At 44.8% G+C, this 21,031-nt stretch overlaps 1 protein-coding gene across 1 annotated transcript in view; it reads right to left on the reverse strand.

Moving 5' to 3' along the window:
• LOC110467896 (ligand of Numb protein X 2) overlaps positions 1–16,746 on the reverse strand; it is a 28,539-nt gene extending 11,793 nt beyond the window's left edge. The window contains exons 1-4 of the mRNA XM_031504815.2: positions 16,627–16,746; positions 4,220–4,658; positions 1,563–1,789; positions 89–285 (exon numbers count right to left, since the gene is read on the reverse strand). Coding sequence (XP_031360675.1) covers positions 89–285; positions 1,563–1,789; positions 4,220–4,608 — 813 coding nt within the window. The 5' untranslated portion in view covers positions 4,609–4,658; positions 16,627–16,746. The remainder of the gene's footprint in view (positions 1–88; positions 286–1,562; positions 1,790–4,219; positions 4,659–16,626) is intronic.
• Between the last annotated feature and the right edge of the window lie 4,285 nt (positions 16,747–21,031).

Below are 21,031 nucleotides of genomic sequence, written 5' to 3' on the forward strand. Positions count from 1 at the left end.
CCCTCAGCTGCAGAGATTTCCCAGTCTTTCCAGGCACTCTCCTGCCCCAGTCAAGGGAAGCAATGGGGCTCCCAGGGGGTTTCCCTACCTCAAGGATGTGATCTCCAGGAGCAATTCTTCCATCAGCAGCAATCACAGAGTCCCGCAGCACTTCCTGAACCACGATGTTCCCCAGGGGGGTGTCCTTACCCCCAACTATCCTCATCCCCAGCTCTTCCTCCGGATCTTCCCGGTGGATTTCGATGGTTGTAGTTTCAGCCACAAGACTGGTTCTCTGAGGAAGGTCTGGTTGTGGAAATGAAGAGAACAACACATGAACAGAATTTTCCTTTCCACAGCACCCCAAGATTCAAACCCCTGGCAGGCTGTGCTCAATGTAGCATCTGGAGGGAAAGCAGCTATCAGGAGACCCAAAGTCACATAAAAAGCTTTAAACCCCTCTGTTTCTTTAGAGTTTCTCCAGAATTTTTCCCATTTTCTCCTAGCTTTTGCTGAATTCAAACTCTTTATTGTTTTTGCTTGGGATTTATTAAAAGGCATTTAATAAAGTTTGGCTATATTTAGAGATTTATTTTTCTCCTGCGATAGCTGGCCTGATAGAAGCACACACATAAATTCCAGTTTCCATGATGCCCATGAGGGAAAGGGATTTCCCAGCTGTAATTACTGCTCTGCAACTTCCTTCCTCTAATTTCCTTTGCTCCCCTTTTCCCATCCCCCCTGTAAAACAGGAGGAATGTTTGGCTGTTTCACAGCATACTGGAGATTAAGCAATGGTGCACTTTGAAGAGGAAAGTTGCTGTTAGCAAGTGGGCTGAGATCTCCCAGCACTGCCTGGCAGGGTGAAGGGCAGGTGTCACACCAGGGATGCCAAACCTGCTCCAGGTGTGCTTTGGGAAAAAGCCAACAGGGAACTGCACTGACCTGTGAGTTACCTCTGTCCCAGGCACAGGGGCTGGAAGTTGAGCCTAACTTTGAGACAAGGCACTGAGGTTTTTTCCACGCTGCTGCCTCCTACCAAGCTGAAACAAGTGCTGCTACACTGAAGTGGAGATGGTGATTTGATCTGCAAGGCTTCCAGAGCTGCCTGTTAATCAAAACCTAACTTATGCTAGAAAAACACAGGAGGGAGGGACTGACCACTCCAGGAAACTGACTGTATATTTAACTTTCCTAACAAGATTAACAAGAAGCTGGAACACTTCCTAGTTACTAATTATCTGGCTTCTGCAAGGGCTTTAAGTGCTCCACGTTCACATTGACAGGGACTGCCTTTGTTTCTCCACAGAATACTGCAAATACCCACTGCAATCTCGCAGAGTTTCTCCAAATGGTTTTGTGCAGTTTTGTGCCCGTGAGCAGACTCTGCCACCCCTGATGCACATGAATGCATCTCCCTTCTGCTGCAGGAAGAGATGCTCTGATGACTACTAATGGCTGAGTAGCATTAAGGATATCTGACAGTGCTGGGGGCACTTAAAATTGAATTTTCTGAGATAATTGCCTCATTTGTATATCATGAAAGGTAAATACATAGGTCCACTTCTGTACCAAACTCTCACCTTCTTCAGTCTCCTCAAAAGCTGGATTAACCAGTCCAGGCTCTGCAGTCCCCAGTGACACCACAGCAGCTCCAGAGCTTTCTGCCACAAGTGAGGAGCCTCCGCTTGGGAGCTCTGGGTCCTTGGGCGTGTTTGTCTCCCCCTTGGCAGGAGGCTCCTCCCTCCCTTTGGAAACGGGATTCCTTTTCCGCTGCAGTTCAGATCTGTATTTCTTAAACCCAGGACACCTGGAGAGAGATTGGCAGGGACTGTCAGTGACTGTCTCTGCCTGGGCAGGCGACACAGCACATGAAAGCTCTGACAAACCTGTGGGAAGAAGCTGGTTCCAGATCTCACCAGTGCAGTGCTGGTTTCTCAGATGATAAAAGGATTCTCATTTGACCTTCAGTTTCTACTAATACAAGTATCAGCTTAAGTACAGTTATTTCACCACTTTTGAAACTATTAAGCAAATTATTTGAAAAATAAGAATGTAATAGAAACAGGAGTCTCCTTTGCTAAATATTTACCTGGCAAACAATCCATAAAGAAAACAATCCTTCTTAAATAGAAGCAAATACTGAGCTCTGACGTTGTAGAGATCACTATGAACTGTACCTTGATACAAAGAAAGTGGCTCAAGTTTCAAGCTCAGCCTTGAATTAGGCTTTGTTTTAACAAACCAGCTACGCACAAAAGCAGCAAGTGAGGATTGGGCATTTTGTTGTGGAATGAGACCTGAGCCTGGACCTGGTGCACTCCCAGTCCATGCAGGTGATGGCTCTACCTGAAAGGGAGCAACTGAATTCCTAATCCCACTGACTGCTCCCCACACGTCCCAGAACTGGGATGTAAATGTACACACAAAACGTGCCCTGCATGCAGATACATCACCAGCCTGTCTCAGCACTAATGGGTGAGGAAGAACAGCTCTTTTATCATGAGTATTTATAAAAAAGGTGACAGGTGAGGAGGTGATAAATGCAAAAACATCATTTTCAGAGACATGAGTAGTACTGGCTGTTTACCAGAGTCACTTTTCAAATTAATCAGAACTATTTACACTCTGGCTAAAGAAGTCTCATCCCAGTATTACTTCCTCTGGTTTATTCCTACTCATTTATTCTCCAAGCAGTAAAATAACCCTGAACTTAATGACAGAAGCTGAATGATTCACTTGTGCACATGTCTGTCTTAAGATATCAAAACACAAATTCGATTTGCAAAAGGCAGGGAAATCCTCCAAGAAAATAAGTTACTATGTGCTTCTTATGTCCTTAAATCTTCTCCTATCAATTAATCTCACTTAAAACAAGAAAACGCCCAAATCCCAGTACAATTTTTTATCTGTTTTTTTTTTTTTCCTATTTTTCAGTCTGGCTGTGCCCACAGCCCAGGTGAAATAGCCTTGAATCTTAGAATATCCTGTCCCCAAGAAAGATACAAACAACTGTGGAATATAGAAGAGAATGATACAGTTTCCAGGCAGGTCTCTAATGTAAATATCTCAGGTGCCTCCCTGATGTGTAACTCCTGTGCCAGAGGGATTACAGAGTGACAGGAGTTTACTGATAGCAGGGCAGATTTGCAGGGAAGAGGAAGGCCCAGCCCTGGCATGAGCCATGGCCCCAGCCCGGGCAGTCAGGACAAAGGGCTGCTTCAAGGAAAAGGAGATTATAAACTTTCACTGAAGGGGAAGGGGCACCCAAGCACCTTCCATCCTTTCCCCTGGCTCTAACACAAGCTCTCAGCTCGTGGGGACTGAAGGCAATGAAAATCACAAGGGTACATCCTTGGCTGGAGCTGCAAAGATATCTTAAGTGCACCTATTCCCTGTTGGCTTATTTTTAAAATATGTCATTGCCACAACAAACTACAACACAGCTGAATGAAACAAGCCTGTGGCATTTCTCATTGCTGACAAATACACCCTGCCAAGGAAGGTCTGTTCCACCTGCAGCAGGGCTTGCACTCAGCTCCCCTCCCTGCAAATCATTAACCCAGTAGGAACAAGGGTTCTCCACGCACCACAGCAAGAGCTCTGTCACCTGCACTCCTTTTAAAGTGACAATAAAGTGCCTGCCAACAGCTCAACCAGCACTGAAGCACCAAAAAGTCTCCTTCTACACAAGAGGAACAGAAAAACACAGAGTAATTTTCATTTGCTTCTCTTTCTCAGCAAAAGAATGAGAGAAGATAATGGAATTATAAGTAGGTGTTTCAACAAGTGCATAATGTGCAGCTTGGAGGGACTTGCACTATTTGAATCAAAGACTCATGTATTGCACATCTTAATTGGACCAATTAAAACTGGCAGCACTGCACAATCCCTTACTTTCAGAGCCTTGTCTTTGTGCCTTCCTTCTCTGGGAAGGGAAACTGAAGGGAACAAGGGAAACAAGAATAAGCTTGTTTGTGACAACTCCAGAGCTGGTGGCCCAGTTCAGGACCCACAAATGTCTGGGTGTCTGACAGGTTTAGCATCTGCAGACAGGATGAAGCTGAGCAGCTCAGAGCACACACACAATTACACTGTCCTCACCCACCCACCTCTGCAGCCTCACCCTGGCATCTCTGGTGTCCCACCTTGCCCCAGTTTAGGAAGCTGCTCTGAGAACGGGTGGTTCTGATAAGCAGCACAACAGCCCTGGCCATAACAGGATGGAAGGGGAATGCACCTGTTCTGCAGGTGAGCTTCCAGCTCACAGCGCTGCATGGTCTGCTGGCACTCAGCCTTGAAAGGACACAGCACAATCAGCTTATCCAGCAGGTTCCTCACCAGCAGGCTGGACTTGTGGCACTGCTGGAAGGAGAGCTTCTTGCGATCCATGGGACAGAAGTTGTACTCCTGCATGAAGTTCTCCAGGCACTTGAAACAGTACGTGTGCCCACAGGGCGTGTCCATGGGCTGCAGCAGGGGCTGCAGGCAGATGTGGCAGATGAGCTCGTCGTCCACCTCGTCCTGGAAGTTGTACAGGTGATTGTCCAGCAAGGGGTGGGCCTGGCCACACTCACAGCACAGCTCGGGGACTTGGGACACATTTTCCTCAGTGACGGGGTCAGCCATGGCAGCCAGCACCAGGGAGGAGATTGTCACGCAGCAGCTCTGCCACAGACCTTTGTGGAAAGGAGAGAGAGATTTCCAGCCTGCTTTAAATGCAGCCAATTAAAAATTAAACTGAATTCCTGCCCTGAGCTTCCTCCCCCAGAATCTGCGGCCCCACTTGACCCCCCCAGGGCTCTTCCTTCCAGAACCACCCTGTGAATGAACAGCCCAGGGACCAGAGGATGCAAGGACTTCATTCAGCACAAGGTTTAAGCACGTGGATAAACTGAGGCTTAAACTTTAGACACGCCAGAGACAGACTATGTAAGCACTGCCCAGCACAGGGACTAGAAAAGCTGAGACAAAAACTGCATGTTCTTGAGGGAGAACAACCCAGAGAGGGAAGGGAAAGGAAGGATACACAGGACATCACAAGACACATTTTTAAACTTCCTCTGGCTTCCCAGATTATACCAAATTTTTAAAGACATGTGTGGTAAAAAGCCAATTTGGGGACTTCTGGTTGTTAGGATTTTTGTTTTGTATTTGGGGGGGAGGGGGGTGGGAGGATGAGGCAAAAGAAGAGGAATAAATTTCAAAAGAAACTTAAATCTAAACCACATTTCCTTCCTTTCAAGCCCACTCCCTTCAAAAAAAATGTTTTAACAAACAATGCATTGTTCCCCACTCATCCATGCCTAAGTTCCCCCATGGAAACAAATTTCCTATAAAAAGACTAAAGCTTCCTAAGTGGAAAAAATGTAAAGAATAGTCTACATCATTTGTTGCAAGGTTAGAGAGAGGATTGAGCCTCAGCTCCTTTCAGCAGGGAGAGCAGGATAAGGGACAAACTGAGTCCTTGTAGCTGCTGCTCTGATTTTAACAGAAATGTCTTCAGTCATATCCATTTTGAATCTTGCCTGTTGTAATTAAATACAAAATTCACTTGAGTTTCCTAAGAGATTACAGGCACAGGGATGACTGCAGGGAGGATTTTTTAAACCTGGCAGTTATTTTAATGAAGTAGGAAATGTGGTATTAAAGGAAGCATCTACATTACACAGTGGGGGGGTGTTGTGGTGTTTTGAGGAGCTTGTGATTGGTGGGGTTTTTAAAGTAAAGAATCCCAGACTCTGAAAACAAAACCAAAAAAAAATTGCAAAACTGATGAAATGGAAAATTTCTGAAAGATGGTGTGGAAAATACCTGAAAACAATGACTTTATCTGGAACAGGTAAGCAAGAGGGAACACTGGTCTGCACCAGTGCCTGGAGGACACAGCTGGCACGCAGCAGAACTCGGGAGGAGGGTAGACAAGAACAATAAGATAGCAGGAATGGCAAGAAAAAATTAGTCATGGGTTTCTAATAAAAGTCATACATCACTCCAATTAATTGTCAAGGTAAGTCAGCTATTTAATTAAAGGAAGAATGTATCACCAACAGAATCAGCCATTTCACAGGCGAATTCTTCCCCAGACATAGGAACTTGTTCACTTCAAAAGATTAAACATTGCTGCCACAGCTCCAGGTGGGTACAACAGGAGTTATTTGCTCCTCTCTACCCTGCTGCAGTGCCAAGAAAGCATCTTCCCTTGAGGGAAGCACTCAGGCTGGGTGAACATCCCTGACTCTTCTGTTTGCATTCCCTCCTTAACTCCTGCATGGCTGAGTCAGTGCCCCCAGAACAAAGCACAGCTCTCAGACAGCACCCATGGAAATGAAAGCTGGTGTGTCCATGGTCCCCTGTCTCAGAAATCCTGCTGTTTGGTGCTTGCCTCCACCTGAAACAGGCAGCCCTTCTGTTTGCCTTTTTGCCAGCCCTCAGCTGATCTGGAACGATCTTACAGGTGCAAAAGGAGCATTTCAACATCAGACCATCACTTAACATCTCCTCAATTCTAATCAATCAGCTCAGCACCACCAGTTAATGAAACAAGGAGCTTCCAAGACAAACACTATTAATCAGAAATACTTGTGCTTCGGGTTGGACTATTTGCATAAAACTTTGGCAGGTGATGAAACAAATCCACGTTCTTAGCAAAAACAAACCTCACAGTAATTTTACTGATAAACTACTTTTATTGGGTTTTTTTTCCAGATTATCAAATTCATTCTCTGCTCTGTGTTTAAAGGTTACACAAGATGAATCCCAATGATGAGTAATTTCTGAGTAATAACTTGTGGAAGATAAAAGTGTCACCAAAATTTTGCTGCTCCAAGCTGATCTGCTGTCTCACCTCCAGATCTTGAAAACAAGGGGTGAAGATTTAATTTAATGCCCAGGTGAATTTTACTTTTACACCACTGTCCCTTCAATAAGGAGGACACTCCTGCAGACACCAGGGAAGCCAAGGCTGACACCTCTGTGTTGAAACCCAGCCCAGAGCCTTGGGCAAGGCAGGGCTGAGTGAGCAGCACAGGGAGGGCAGCAGGCTCAAACAAGCCTCCCTTGCTCAGGGACTCTGCACAAAGCAGAGCTTCTGCAAGGGAAGAACTGCTAAAATCTCATCCATCACAGTTGTTGCTGCAGCCCAACAAGGCACAGTTGAAATGTGTAGAAAATCACTGTTTCATCATAACAGGCCTGGCTCCCCTCAGCTTCAACGAGCCACTCTCAAAAGTCAGTCCAGAGAGCCCATTGGATTCCAGCTTTGGAGGGGAGTTTGATACAAATTCAATCCTTTGCAATCCAATCTCAGCTCCTCCTTCTAACCTCCAAAGGCCAGACCAACCTAACCAACCCCTCCATCCCTGTGTTGCTCTTTTTGTTCCATCATTCCCTACTCCCCAGCTTCCTTCCAGCACAGGGTGGCTCCTTCCCTGCTGCCTTTCTCCAAAGTACTGGAATCTCTCCGTGGCTTTTCACTCGCATAAGGAGGGAATCACAACATCAGGATCTAGCTTGGTCCCTGGTTACTACACACTGACTGCATGGAATTGTTAAAGCCTGACACTGCTGCTCTAAAAGGGTAATACAAGAAATGCCTCTGGAGTCAGAATTATTTGGAGAGTAAGACACCCCACCCCTATGCATAACAAAGAATTGAAGGAAATAGACCAGCAGAAATCTCTTTATATTTCCTAATTTCTTATCCCATAAGGATTTCTTTGGGATCACTTTATCTTTACTGTATTTTTAAAAAATCAGAATATCAGTGCTGGCATTTTTTTTTAAGTAGGATTCCTGGTACTGTAACACTGTCTCAAAGACTAGACTTTTTTTTTTTTTTTTTTTTAATGACTTATCAGGTAGTCTAATCTGTATTCCTGCCAAAGCAAGACTATTCCTGACAATATTAGCACATTGCCTATTCTTGTTTTAGCTCTGCCAGAGCATCAGATCTGCCCCCCCTGCACATCTACAATCCTGTTAATAGCTCTGGGAGGGGTCTGCCAAGAACCACACCAGCACTGAAAACCTCGGCACCATTCCTGGTGGGCAAACTGCTCATTCCCTGCTCAGCAGCTCAGACTTGGAAACAGAACTGATGACTCACTTCTACAGCTTGAATAAAAAAATGCTTTTTTAAAAAAGTGTGATTATCTAAGAAATCTTCAAATCTTCCCAACCCCGTGCCTCCACTTGTGCTGTGACTGAGCAGGAGCTGTGCCTGTGGTACCTGGCTACACAAGAGCAGCATTCCAGCTTCCCAGCTTATCAACAGCATTCCCAAACAGCTCTGGCTCCTGCTTTTAAGGCATTTCACTGTGCCACTGTTAGTGTGGAGCACAAGTTCTGTTCAAGCCAAGCCTGTCTGCTCACATAATTCCAGCGTTTGGTACGAGTGAATTTTGGCCATAATGCATGTACCTGAATTTCATTTCTTTGAGGGGTAACATTGCTGCTATTCTCATTTAAAAACTGAGAAATTACATCACCAGAGGTTCAAATAGACCCAGAGAGGCAGCAGCTCCTGGGAATTTAACACTTTGTTATGGCTCTGAAGAGGATCTAAGGCCACATAGGAAACTCCTGGGGAAAAAGAACAATCCAAACAAAAAATAATAAAATCAAGCCTGTTTCTATTAACAAACTGATTTCTAAAACCATAAATATGGTGAGTAAGCAGATCACATTCCATATTGCAAAACACAGAACCATGCAGCCAGTCTGCAGCAAGGACACAGAACACAAGTGTAAAGTTCTTCCTGGAGGATAAGGGTGACTAGAGAATATCTCAAACAGCTGAAGTTCAGAAATAATTTTCAAAAAAATCATCAAATAATTGGTTCTCAATATTAAAAAGAGAGCTGTGTAATGGGAAATACTTTAGAAATGCCATGGCTTATACTTTGGGGCAGCTGTAGGTTAGCACTAACATGGAGATAAAAATATTGGGTTGAAAACCCAAATAAAAGCTGGTTTGGGGACTGTGGGACACATGCCCCATGTCTCCTGCTATGGAACACTTCACTGCAATAATTATGTCAGTTATTATATTTATAACAGCATTTCCCTGGGAGACTGGAATTGCAACATTCCAACTAAAGGCTAAACAATTAATTAATTTTTTTGGGGGTGGACAAAACAAGCAAGCACAATCTGGGTGAAGATGGCTGAGGGCACACACCAGCAGGGCACTGACCAAACCTAAAACCAAGTTCCAGATGGATTCTGATGGAGCAAACCCAATCCTCTAGAAATAAAAGGGGCAGAGCTTTTTCTCAACTTTCTTCAAACCATTTTAGTCAGTTAAGAAGTTTGTGTTTCACAGAATGGCATTTTTTTCCATTCCAGAGACAGAAAAGTACATTGAAAATGTCTTCTGTAACAGAGGGGCTTTTGCTGAATTCCATCACTGCTGTGAAGAAGGATACATGGAATGAGACAGATTTTATAGGACAGGCACTCCAGTCCTGACAGAACACTTCCAGTGTGTTACCACAGCATTTCACAACCATCACTGAGCTGCCCTTAGTTTACAACAGTGGCACAGGAAAGTGTTGAAATAGCAGTGGATTTTTATAAACAATATTGAAGGAGGTCAATTTTACAAAAAAGCAGAACAGCAAACCCAAGAATGGTTTCAGGCGTTGATACAATTTCCTACTATCTTTATTATTTTCTGATATGGCTGAAGATCAGCCACTGAATGTAAAATCATCTGGAAATGCTGCATTTATACAGCTAAATAAAAAGCAATGCTTTCAGTGATTGAGCTTGCCTTGAAGCCACAGGATTTCTAATGAGCCACCTCCAAGAGTAACTGCTCAGCCCTTGTGTGAACATTTTGATTCAGAAACTCTAAATCAAAGCTGCTTTACCATAATCAGTATCAAGAAAAATGGAAATTTAAATTTCCATTGTCCCTATCACTTTTATACCCATTCTTTGATCATACATGTGAAAATAAGTTGTATTTAACTCCCTGGTGTTTCTGTGCTCGTTAAACAATTTGGTATTTTATCTGCCTCCTTTTCTGGGTAAGTATCTGTCTTCTCCACCAGAAAACAGAAAGCCAATTGTATTTCCATTAATTATAATCAGAATCATTATCCTGTTAGACTAGGATAACAACCTATCCCAGGAAACCCTATCCTGAGAGATGAGCTGAAAGGATTGATTAGAGCAGGACAATCCCAAGGAGTTTTCTGCTAAGCAACTTCAGCAGGATCAGCTCTGCAGCACTGATGGATTTTACATTTATAACTCACTTCCAGACAGATTTTTAAAAATTCTAAATTTTACATAAATCTTCCAGACTTTTATAAAAAACCTGTCTGGTTAATAGATCTGAAAGTTCAACACAAGGAAAGATTTGTAATAGTTTAAAAACCTTGCTGGCAATCAACAGTTTAAATTATGAGCATTTTTAATTTGAGGAGAATGAAAACATAAGAAGTTGACATGAAAACTTAAGATGTTGGTACTTGTAATTTATTTCTCTCACTACCATATGCTCAGAACATTAGCAGCTCTCTCAGTTAGTGATTGCACAGAACAGTGACTGTCTCACAGGACCCAGAGTGTTAAAGTAGCGGGGCTAAACAAAAGTAATCTCAAAAATTAATCCCAGTTCTTTCTACAGAGCAGGAGGTTCTGGTGTTATCATTCTGTGAATATTATCTGGGTAACAAGAGCTAATAAATTTCCTCTCTCCTTCCTTCTTTACGAATTAAGCTTTCCACCTACACTCTTCTTCCAAAGGGGATCCAACAGTAACTATTTTAACAGTGCTCAGAAAAAAATTGATACATTAAATGCCATCAAATTGAAGACAAGTGCTGCAGAAAAAGCTGGTTTATTGATGTATTTCTTCCTGCTTTCTCACCCTTGCAAGATGTTTCCACTATATCCACCCTCCTTTCTACAGAATATTTCACACAAACATGCATGTTGCTCATTTTGTGCTCACAGGAATTCTTCAGTCACTTAAATCAATTTGCTTCTTTACAGAATTTGACCCAAATATTCGAATGGAAATTTTACCACCACAGGGGTGGATTGTCTTTTTTTTTTTTTTTTTTTCTACTGTATCTATAATCTTCTCTCCAGGAAATTAAATACTCCCACCTCCACCCTCACCTATATTTTCAATTGGCAGCTAACTGCAACTCTATCCCTAAAAATCAGTTTGATGTTTGTGGAAGAAGCTTTCTACAAAGAAAGAAACCCAGTGCTATTATTTAAGAATTTAAGCAGTAATTAATAACCAAAGCTTCTCCTGCACTCCTGCAACAAGAGATCCAAAACCAAACAAAGAGGGATTAGGAGATGTGATGTTAAGATTTGGGTTCATCTGAATATCTGGAGCACATTCACTTTCCAAAGAGCTGTGTTTGCTTCTAGGAACATGAGGTACAAATGGAGCATCTAATGGCTACAAATGCATATCAGATGCTGTTAGCTCATGACTGTGTGTCTACCTCCAAATTCCCTCTTTAGGGAGAGATGAAAGCAAACCTGCACACCACTGACCATCTGTGATCTCTCATTTGTCACACAGGTCAGGAACAGGCAATGCTTCCTCAGCACAGCACTTCCAAAGGATACAGGGGAAGAAGCAGACTGTGCACTGTATTTTATTTAACTGGATGTTTTTAAAGTCCCTGTTTGAATAATCTCACCGGGGTGGTCACATCAGAGATATTTAAATGTAATGTGAGAAGGGAGGAGGCAGGAAAAGAGAGACTCTTGCTTTTGGGAGACAAAAGGTATTTCTGTAGCTCTAAGCTTTGCTGTGTTGTGAGAAACTCCTACAGAGCTTTAATCTTTATCATATACTATCAAAGTGCTACTTTAAAATTAATTTCAGTTAAAAGAAATTAATCTTGGCTACTCTCAGCCTTAAGCACAAAATAACTCATTTTCTAAGTTTGTTAAAACACAAACAAGGAACTCTTGTTTTCTACAAAACTTTACCACAAGCAATCCAGCAGCATGAAAGCAGTTTTGCACCTGGAGATGAAATATTTCCTATCAACATTCCCAGTTTTTAACAACAGAAGCACCAGATTAGGGCTTTGCTGCAGGATAAAGTAGCACAGAACTCCTCATTACCTGGTCCAAGTATCAGTTTCAGTAGCACTATTTTTTAAAATTATGTTCTGTTTAAAGAGTTTGGCACCTGGAATCTCAGCTCCACAAAACAAGCCCAAGGCAGGATGGCTGAGAGTCGTTCCAGGGGGTCCAGCACATTTCCCCTGGATGGCTCTTCTTTCCCAACAGCTCCTGTGCCCGATGCCATGGGTGACAGCAGGACACATTACCCTGCTCAGACCTCCTTTCACGGGGTAAGAGGGCTTTTTATGCAAAGTACTTTCCAGCCCGAGCTTGTTCACACTAACTAAAAGAGCAGAATTAAGAGGTAATTAAGTCTGTAATTCCCCTTTACATTCCATCTCACCCTCAGATCATGGTAAAGGGGAAAGAAAGAAAACAAGTTACCTTCATTTAAACAAAACGAAACCTTCTCAAACTGTGGCTCCCCAGGGCAGCTGCAGCTGAGTTTGAAGTGAACTTAAACTCTGTCAGTGCCTCTGGGTAGCAGAGCTGCTGCAACCAGTAGTGTAATGCCCTTCACCACAGGTGACAGGTCTTAAGTAAATAATGAAACAGCAGAAGTCAAAAAAATAAAAAATAAAGGTCTCTGGATTAAGATTACCGTCCCCTAGAGACAGACAGAACAGTATTATATCTCATTTTTAGAAGACTTGAGACATCCTCTACTGTTTAAAACATCTGTGTTAATGGCTCAGGAGCTTACACAGCTGCATGTGGAATTGAAGGTGCCTTTACATCCAATTTCATACGGTTTCTCCTGGTGTATCTTACCGACTTCAAACAACCCTCACACCTGGGAGAAGCAAAACTGCAAGAGGCATTTTGGGATGTGTTTCTTTCTTGTCAAATCTTATCCCGATTTAAGGCTGTGTCCAAGCTGGTGCCAGCAGCAGAACTTCAAAACCCACTGTTATCTTGCCGTATGGGGCGCACATTTGCAATCTGTGTGAATTGATAATTATATTTTCCCTTGTTCTAAAAATAATTATAAAATGGGAGTGGCTGCCTCATCAGCTAAGGGAGCTGAAGCAACAGAGCAAAGTCCTTGAGCTGTTCCCAAATCAGTACAACAGCCACATTCCTCCTGAACCGGCTGTGGGGAGGGAACTGGGGAAGAATCTCCCTTCTCCACTCGGTTTTCACCCCCAGAGATCTGGGCTAAAGCAGCTCCAGGTGCTGCTCTCACAGCTTCAGGACTAAAAGGCCCAGGACAGCCGTTATGTTTATTTTTATGTATCCTCCTTCAAATAATCACGCAGCAATTTTTGTTCCTGATCAGCTGTGATCATGTACAAGAGGAAATCCTCAGCTCTCAGTTCCCAGGGCAGGACTGCTGCCGTTATTAAGTGAGAAGAATTTCTCTGTTATCAAACCACCCACTCCTAGATAAGTCTGAGAACTTTACAAATTGGGCTGCTTATGATTTACTGGGCTTTCAGCAACGGCTACACTGATGGTTCAAGGTGAGCCCCCCTTGAACCCTCAGAGGAACAGAGCAATTTTTATCTCAACTCCTTTTTAACTGTCAGAAAATCAGCTTTCAAAGAGACTCTGCTGCAGCTGTTTACAAAACTTGCATGATTTAAGGTGCAGGCAAAGAGTAGCAAAGTTAGAAAACACTTTTACAAAACACATAATCCCTTCTAGTGCTTCCCTTGGAGAATATTCCAAATAAGGAACACTTCAGTCTCCAAATAAAATTTGCACAGTGAACCACTATATATGTATATATATATATAAATTTTAAAAGCCTTTGCCTGTAAGCTGCTGATTGTCTCTCCAAATTAACCCAGCTTTATTCTATTTTCCTCCTTCCAGCCTTAAGTGTTTTTTTCCTGGCCCAGCACAGTAATTCTTACTACTCATTCATCTAAATCCCCTCTAACCCTTTAGATGGCTTGTGAGATACCAACTCATGGGCAATTTCTCAAGTGAAATATCAGAAAAACTGCCAGATATTTTCATATTTTCAGACTCCATTGGTGTCAAGAAATTTCTAAGCCAAGAGCAACGTTTTATGTGGTATAAATCAGGGACCATAAACTGATGAGGGATTGTCAAATACAATTCCTCACAACTGTACGAGCAGCTCCACTAAAGTAAACTGAGAAGGAAAAGCCAAACAAGAGGGTTTTGTATCAAACCAGCAAAACATACTCAGGCCTGTGAGTAAGGCAACAGCTGCAACTCCTCTGGGGAGATCCACACAAGCAGAATGAAATGATGCAGCTTCATTTTCAAAGTGAAATCAATAGAGCTGTTGCAGCAGGAAGTTTTTATTTTAATGCAGAAAGTAAGATATATATGGCAGTGCAAGGAGAAAAGAAAATATAGCCGGGGTGTTTCACGAGCTACAGGTACTTTATTATGCAGTAATATTTATTATTTTACGTATGGAAGTCTAAGATTCTACAGTGCCATAAATGTGTAAATTCTTTTATGAACCACATTTGGGGAAGTACTGCACTACTGTAGTTTACAAACCCATTAATTAAAATTTCCGAGTTACTGGAATTGCCATTCAGGGAGCACTAAGCTTATCCAGAATCAATCTCAACCTGTTTCACCTGGTATCTTCAAACCTCAGGGGGTTTTTTAGAAGTCACGTAACTGCCAGGTCCCTTCTGGAGCTGCTTCTTCCACCTTTTTGAGCCCTCATTCCCCAGGCCATATGGCTAGGTTGTTTTTTTAACTCTTGCTCACCTCCCTCAGTAATGATTTGGTTAAAAACATGAAATTTGACATTCAACAGATGGTCCTTTATGCTGTACACCACAGGTCGTCCTCTCCCGTTCATCCCATGGGGTTTATGCCAGCATATCCCCGTTATTTAAATGAATCCCATCTGCCCCCAGCTTGCATGCTAACACTTACGCAGGGAGAGTGAAGGTGTGGATTTTCCAGCACGGCTGAGATTTCCAGCTGGGGAGTCCCCAGAGAAGGCTGGCCTCCTGTTTATCATTTCCCTGCTCCATCCCCAGCCATATGACCCTTTTGTTTTGCCCTGCACAAGCACTGGTGCTGTTCTGACTTCCTAAGCTGGTCCAGGGAGCAAATCCCTTTGGGGGAGGGAATAAATATTCCCACTGCCTTAGGCCCTTTTCAGCAGCAGACACACTACATCTGCTCAGGGCAATTGTGAAAGACGACTTGGAGTGTGCAACTTCAGAGAAAGAAGTTTTGTTTTGAAGAAGCCATGTGTGGAATTTGCTCTCCCTTGGCTGGAGAGCTGCCAAGAGCTCCGGCATCAAGGACAAACGTCAGTGCCGTCCCTCAAAGGCACAGCACACCACTGGCACTGCTGCAGGAGAGCTCCAGCTCCCTCCACCACCCAAACCCTGGGGCTGCCTGAGCTTCCAGGGGCTTAAGGATTACACAGGACAACTCTGGAGTTCTGTGACAGGGACAGAAATTTCTCTGGGCTGCCAATTATCTACACTGTGCCCCTGCTGCGACACACTCTGCACAGCAGAGACCTCCCTTACCACTTATATCTGCACTCGAGCTGGAATATTTTTCCTACAGAAACTTTATTTTCTGGTCCTTTTGCCTTGGCCAAGAAACTGGAATAGAAGTTTAAACATGACAGTTTTTCGGTTTGGTAAGCAGCAGGGAAGCACTCATTTTTCATTTCTTACTTTCCGAAGGTAAAGTAGGTCCCAAAAACCGCTCAAGGACTTGGAAGTGCCGTTTCCAGCGGGGCTGAAAGCAAACTAAGCCTGCAGTGCCACCGAAAGGGGCAGTCCCGCTGTCCCTGCCACCTCCTGCGCTGGCATCAGCTGGCTGCTACCTGATCTGCTCCTTCTCCATCAGATCTCTCTCCTTCTGTCATTATCCTCGAGATAACAAGTGCACCCAGCCAAGCAGAGCAGAATCAGCAGCACACAGTCCCACCCCGCTTTACACCCCTCATAAAAAAACCTTTCTTAAATAAAAATCTTTACAGATAAATGGTTAGTCTTTGGGTTAAGCTAAGCCTTATCATCACCTGTACTTCTCACCTTTAAGGTATTTCCAAAAGGTCCACATCCTCACCTCGCTGTGCTTTCCTTGTTTATCTCAACTCCTATTTATAGGCGTTTTTCCCCCTGCATTAATTACCAGCAAACTCGCCGACTTTGCCGCCCTCCGTCTCCTAGCAAAGACATTTTTGCCCGGCTGCCTCCCTGCGAGCCCCACAAGCAGAAAAGCCGGGTTTGGTGGCAGGCAGCAGCTGCGAAGAGTTAAACCCCGGGGCTGGCAGCCTTCACCTGCGCTGCCCGTGTCGCTGATAAGAGACACCGGCTGCAGCCACGGCCGAGCTCCCCGCCGGGAGAACGGGAGCTTCGGGGACCCCCAACCTCAGCCCGGACCTTCGGGGAACCCCCGAGACCCTGAAGGGGCTCCGCATCCCTTCAGCCCCGGTGGGACCCGCCGAGCCCCTCACGGCGCTCGGCCGGTCCGGACCCGCCGAGTTCCTCGGGGAGCCTCAGCCCGCTGGGACCCCGCGCCCCTCACGGACCCCCTCACGGCCCCCGCCCCGTCCCCGCTCACCTGCGGCCGCCGGGGCCGGACAGGGCTCGCTCACCGCCGGGATGGGGAGGGAAGAAGCGCTGCAAGCCCAGCGCCAAGCCGGCCTGCGACGGCGGCGAGCGCGGCGCCTCCACCAAGTTTCCGGGCGGGGAAGAAAGTCGAAACCTACGTGAGAGGAGGAGGAGGAGGCAGCGCAGCCGCCCAGGTGTCACTCGCCCGCCCGCCCGGCACGGCTCAGCCCTGCCCTGCCCTCCCCTCACCGCCTCCGCCTCCTCCGCCACCGCCTCCCCGGGCCGCGCGCACCCGGCGGCCTCGGCCCGCCCCGCCGCAGGAGCCGCGGTGGCTGCGGCGCGTCCCGGGCCTCGGGCGCCCGCCGCCCTCGGGGTATTCCCGCCGCCCTCGGGGTATTCCCGCCGCCCTCAGGGTATTCCCACCACCCTCGGGGTATTCCCGCCGCCCTCGGGGTATTCCCACCGCCCTCGGGGTATTCCCGCCGCCCTCAGGGTATTCCCACCACCCTCGGGGTATTCCCGCCGCCCTCGGGGTATTCCCACCGCCCTCGGGGTATTCCCGCCGCCCTCGGGGTATTCCTGCTGCCATCGGGGCTTCCCCACCGTCCTCGGGCTATTCCCGCCGTCCTCGGGCCATTCCCGCCATCTTCGGGCCATTCCCGCTGCCCTCGGGGCTTCCCCGCCGCCCTCGGGCCATTCCCGCTGTCCTCGGGGTATTCCCGCTGTCCTCGGGGTATTCCCGCCGTCCTCGGGCCATTCCCGCCGCCCTCGGGCCATTCCCGCCGCCCTCGGGGCATCCGCGCTGCCCTCAGGGCGCGCCCCAGACTTCCCACTCCCCTCAGGGCATCCCCGCTGCCCTCAGCGCGTTCACCCCTTGAGGTATTCCCGCTCCCCTCAGAGCATTCCTCCTTCCCTCAGGACAACCCGGCTCCCTTTGTGACATCCCTGCTGCCCTCAAGGCAATCCGATCCCCCGGGGGCATCCCTGCTTCCCTTCACGGGACAATTCCTGCTCCCCTCAGGGGAAGAGATGGCCCTGGATACCAGGGAGTGCTGATTTACCTGTCCTTTCTATAAACTCCAAGTGGTTCCAGTGTTCCTGTAGAGGAAACTCCCAGGAAATCTGCTTCAAACAGCAAAATGACACCACACACACAGTTTAAGTTTCCAAGCTGTGTAAGCACTATGTCCAAGCTTGGAGTTCCTACCAAAGGAAGAGACCCAACCCCACAAAGCACAACCCATTATAGTTTCTGGGTTATCATTTCTTTCTCTTGTTCATCACACAGCCTTGGAATTGTTCTTTCTGCAGACAAGAGGGTCATGATGTAATAAAGAGCATGATGTTTGTGACAATAGAGAAAAGAAAATAGACTTTGAACCAGCGGTGTAGTGGAGGATTTATTAGGAAGAGAACTTTTGTACACTGAGAGGTAATGTAGGGTAGATGGAACTAACACACCCCTGTCTGCATTTGATCATTTAGGATGTTCTAAAGAGCTGCTGATACAGACCTAAATGAAGGGAGGAGAAAGTCCTTTCCATGTCCTGAAAACACCTTCTCTCCTTTAGAAGGGCTGGGGATCTGTGTTATTCTAATAGTCAATAGATGAGAGAAGAGATCATCTTTTATTTGGGGACTGGAACTTAAATTATATTTAAGATCCTTTCCAATCCAAGCCATTCTATGATTTCTTATCAGTTTTTAAATTCAGTTTGTCCCTTTTGTGTCAAATTTTCTATTAAGTCTTTCTGGTTCATTGCTACCTCATTAATTCATTCTGTTCCCCATTTTTGTCTGTTGAGGTCTTACAATGAGGGACTGTGAGCTGTGCTTGGGAGCAAGCGAGGAATATTTGTGTTGCACAGGTAGGTGAGGCTGTAGGAGGTACACCATGTACTGAAAAAGCAGCAAAGTGCTTTCATTATATTATTTAGATTATTCTTGTAAATCTAATGGAACTGAGGCACACCAACAATCCATCTTTGCCCACATAAGATCCATGTTTCCACAGGACATGAAGTGTAAGGTGATTTTGTAGGGCTCAGCTGAGAGCTATGATCCAGCTTTGCAAACCCATTGATTTTGGTTAGGATAAATTAAATGTCAGATAGGATTTCCTCTGAAGCACCAAGGCTTAGGAGGCTGGGAAGCATCCATAAGATCATTGTGAACAAAAAATATTTTAGGAATAAATCTGGAAGTGCATTGCCAGCTCAGGCATGAGCACCAGACCTGGTGCAGAGACATCAGGGTGGGTCTGCGCCCCAACCTCACACCTGAGCTTGAACTCATTAACTCAGAGCTCATTTCTACTGAACAGCCTGGCCTGTAAACAGGCAAAGCTTAAGCTGAGCTCTGTAGAGCTGGAGAGCTCCCGAGAGGAGAGGTTTAAACCTTAGCACAGCACCATTCCCTCTTCCTCTTCCATGCAGCTCCAGGGTGAGGACAGGAAATGTGTGGGTGAACTTGGGGTACTGAGGAGACAAACCCCAGGGAAATCTCAAATGGATGCAAATCTTCAAAATGAGGAATTCTGTCAAGTTAGCACTCGCTGGAGATTTTTATCAGCTGTTTCTGAGTGGACAGTGTGACCAAACATAATTAAGATCTGGTGAAAGTTTATTGTATAAGCGTGCTGGAATTCTGGTTTGGTTTTGTAATAAAGGAATCCCATTGAGTCATGGCTACTAAATGGACTCACAGAGCACACAGGTCTCTTCTGCAGAGCTAACACAAATGTAAGGAACTGAAACTAATTTTTAGCCCAGGCAAAAGCAGACACATCTTAAATAAGGCTTGGCTTGATGACACAAAGACTTTGCTGTATTACTGGTTCCTACCTGCTCCCGTTCCTGCCCTGGCAACGAGGCACAACAACCCTTAGCTCTGCACTGTGAACCAGAGCAGGACACTGATCCAGCTGCAAAAGAAACCAGGTGAAAATCTCTACAAATATATTTTATGTTAAATATATAAACACATTTAAAATAGATGGATATATTTTTAAAGCAGATGGAGTTCCCCAATCTAGTTTATAATTCAGAGGTGGAATGGATGGATGAAATTCTTTCCTAGAAAAGCTAAGGAAGCAGTCAGAAGTGGCTAAATATGAAACTGATCCTGGTGAAGAAGGATCCCAAACCACAGCTGAAATACTCAGTTTGCAAAGTGTAAATTAATTGCTCCACTGGATTGTTGTGCTGGCAGTTAATGTGTTGTGTAAACCTGAAGAGGAGGCTCAGATGTAAGTGTTTTGCATGGAAAACACCTCAACATTTGGGAGAGAAATAGTTTCTGGAGTAACATTCAAATGTTGACTTTGGTTAAATTGTTGTTGGTGAGAATCTGTCAGCTGTGCCTTCTCTGGCACCTCTCACAAACCTCACACTCTGGTCTTCATTATTGATTTTGAAACACCAAAGTTCTGCACAACTCAAGGGGTTTTTATTTACTACCACTTCTGCTGAATTACTTGTGTAGCTTTTGAGAGCTGCAAAGACTCTGTCACAAATCCAGGTTGATCCACAAATCTCAGGGTGAGTTTTATCTGCTTTCACTGCTGATAATTTCCTGTGTGTGATTTGTACAGTAACCACTATGTGGGAAAGATTAATGTCCACACTCCTGTGCAGGGCATGTGTCAGGATTAAAATGCAGCTTTCTGGCAAACAGAATTTAAATATCAACTGAACAAACTTGTGTGTTTACAGATTGTGAATTCTTTTATTTCAGAAGATTCAGACAGCTTGTTTTTTAATCTGAAAATAGGTATTCAATAAGCAAAATAATTGGAAAAATAACAGCAGGAAAATTGGATGAGAAAACAAAAACACATCACACAAAGATTTCTAGATTACTTTAATCCCATTATATTTGCATAAAACTTGGTAGCTGTGTGTGGCTATCCTCTTGTGGGAAGGTGCAAGGAATATATGACTGCACGGCATTAATTTGGGACTCAACTTTGATGTTGAGTCAAACAAAAGCAAAATTCCTAACCCACACACAAGAATGTAAACACAATTAAAAAATAAATCCCACAAACAAGGAGAAAGAGTCATCCCAGGAATTTATGATCAAATGCCCCGCAATCTCGCTTCTGTGGAAAGCAGAGTGATGGAAGCACGTGTGCATGAGGACCAAGGGCATTCTGGTGAACCCAGGTCCCAAACACTTCGTTTGGATTCATTCTGCCAGATTCTGTCATGTTCTTTTGTTGCTTTCACAATTTTGTTTTATGTTTGCTGCAAATTACTGCTACCTGTGCATTTTATGGGGAGTAGCTGAAGTCCCAGTGTTTGGAATTTATAAATGGGAGCAAACAGACTATTAAGAAATAAAACAAGAATCTTGTATGTGTTAGTAATGATTTAGGACTATTTTACATTATCTATCCTCGTGGTGTTTTATTA

Source organism: Lonchura striata, chromosome 14 (assembly GCF_046129695.1).
Source record: "Lonchura striata isolate bLonStr1 chromosome 14, bLonStr1.mat, whole genome shotgun sequence".
Taxonomy (NCBI): domain Eukaryota; kingdom Metazoa; phylum Chordata; class Aves; order Passeriformes; family Estrildidae; genus Lonchura; species Lonchura striata.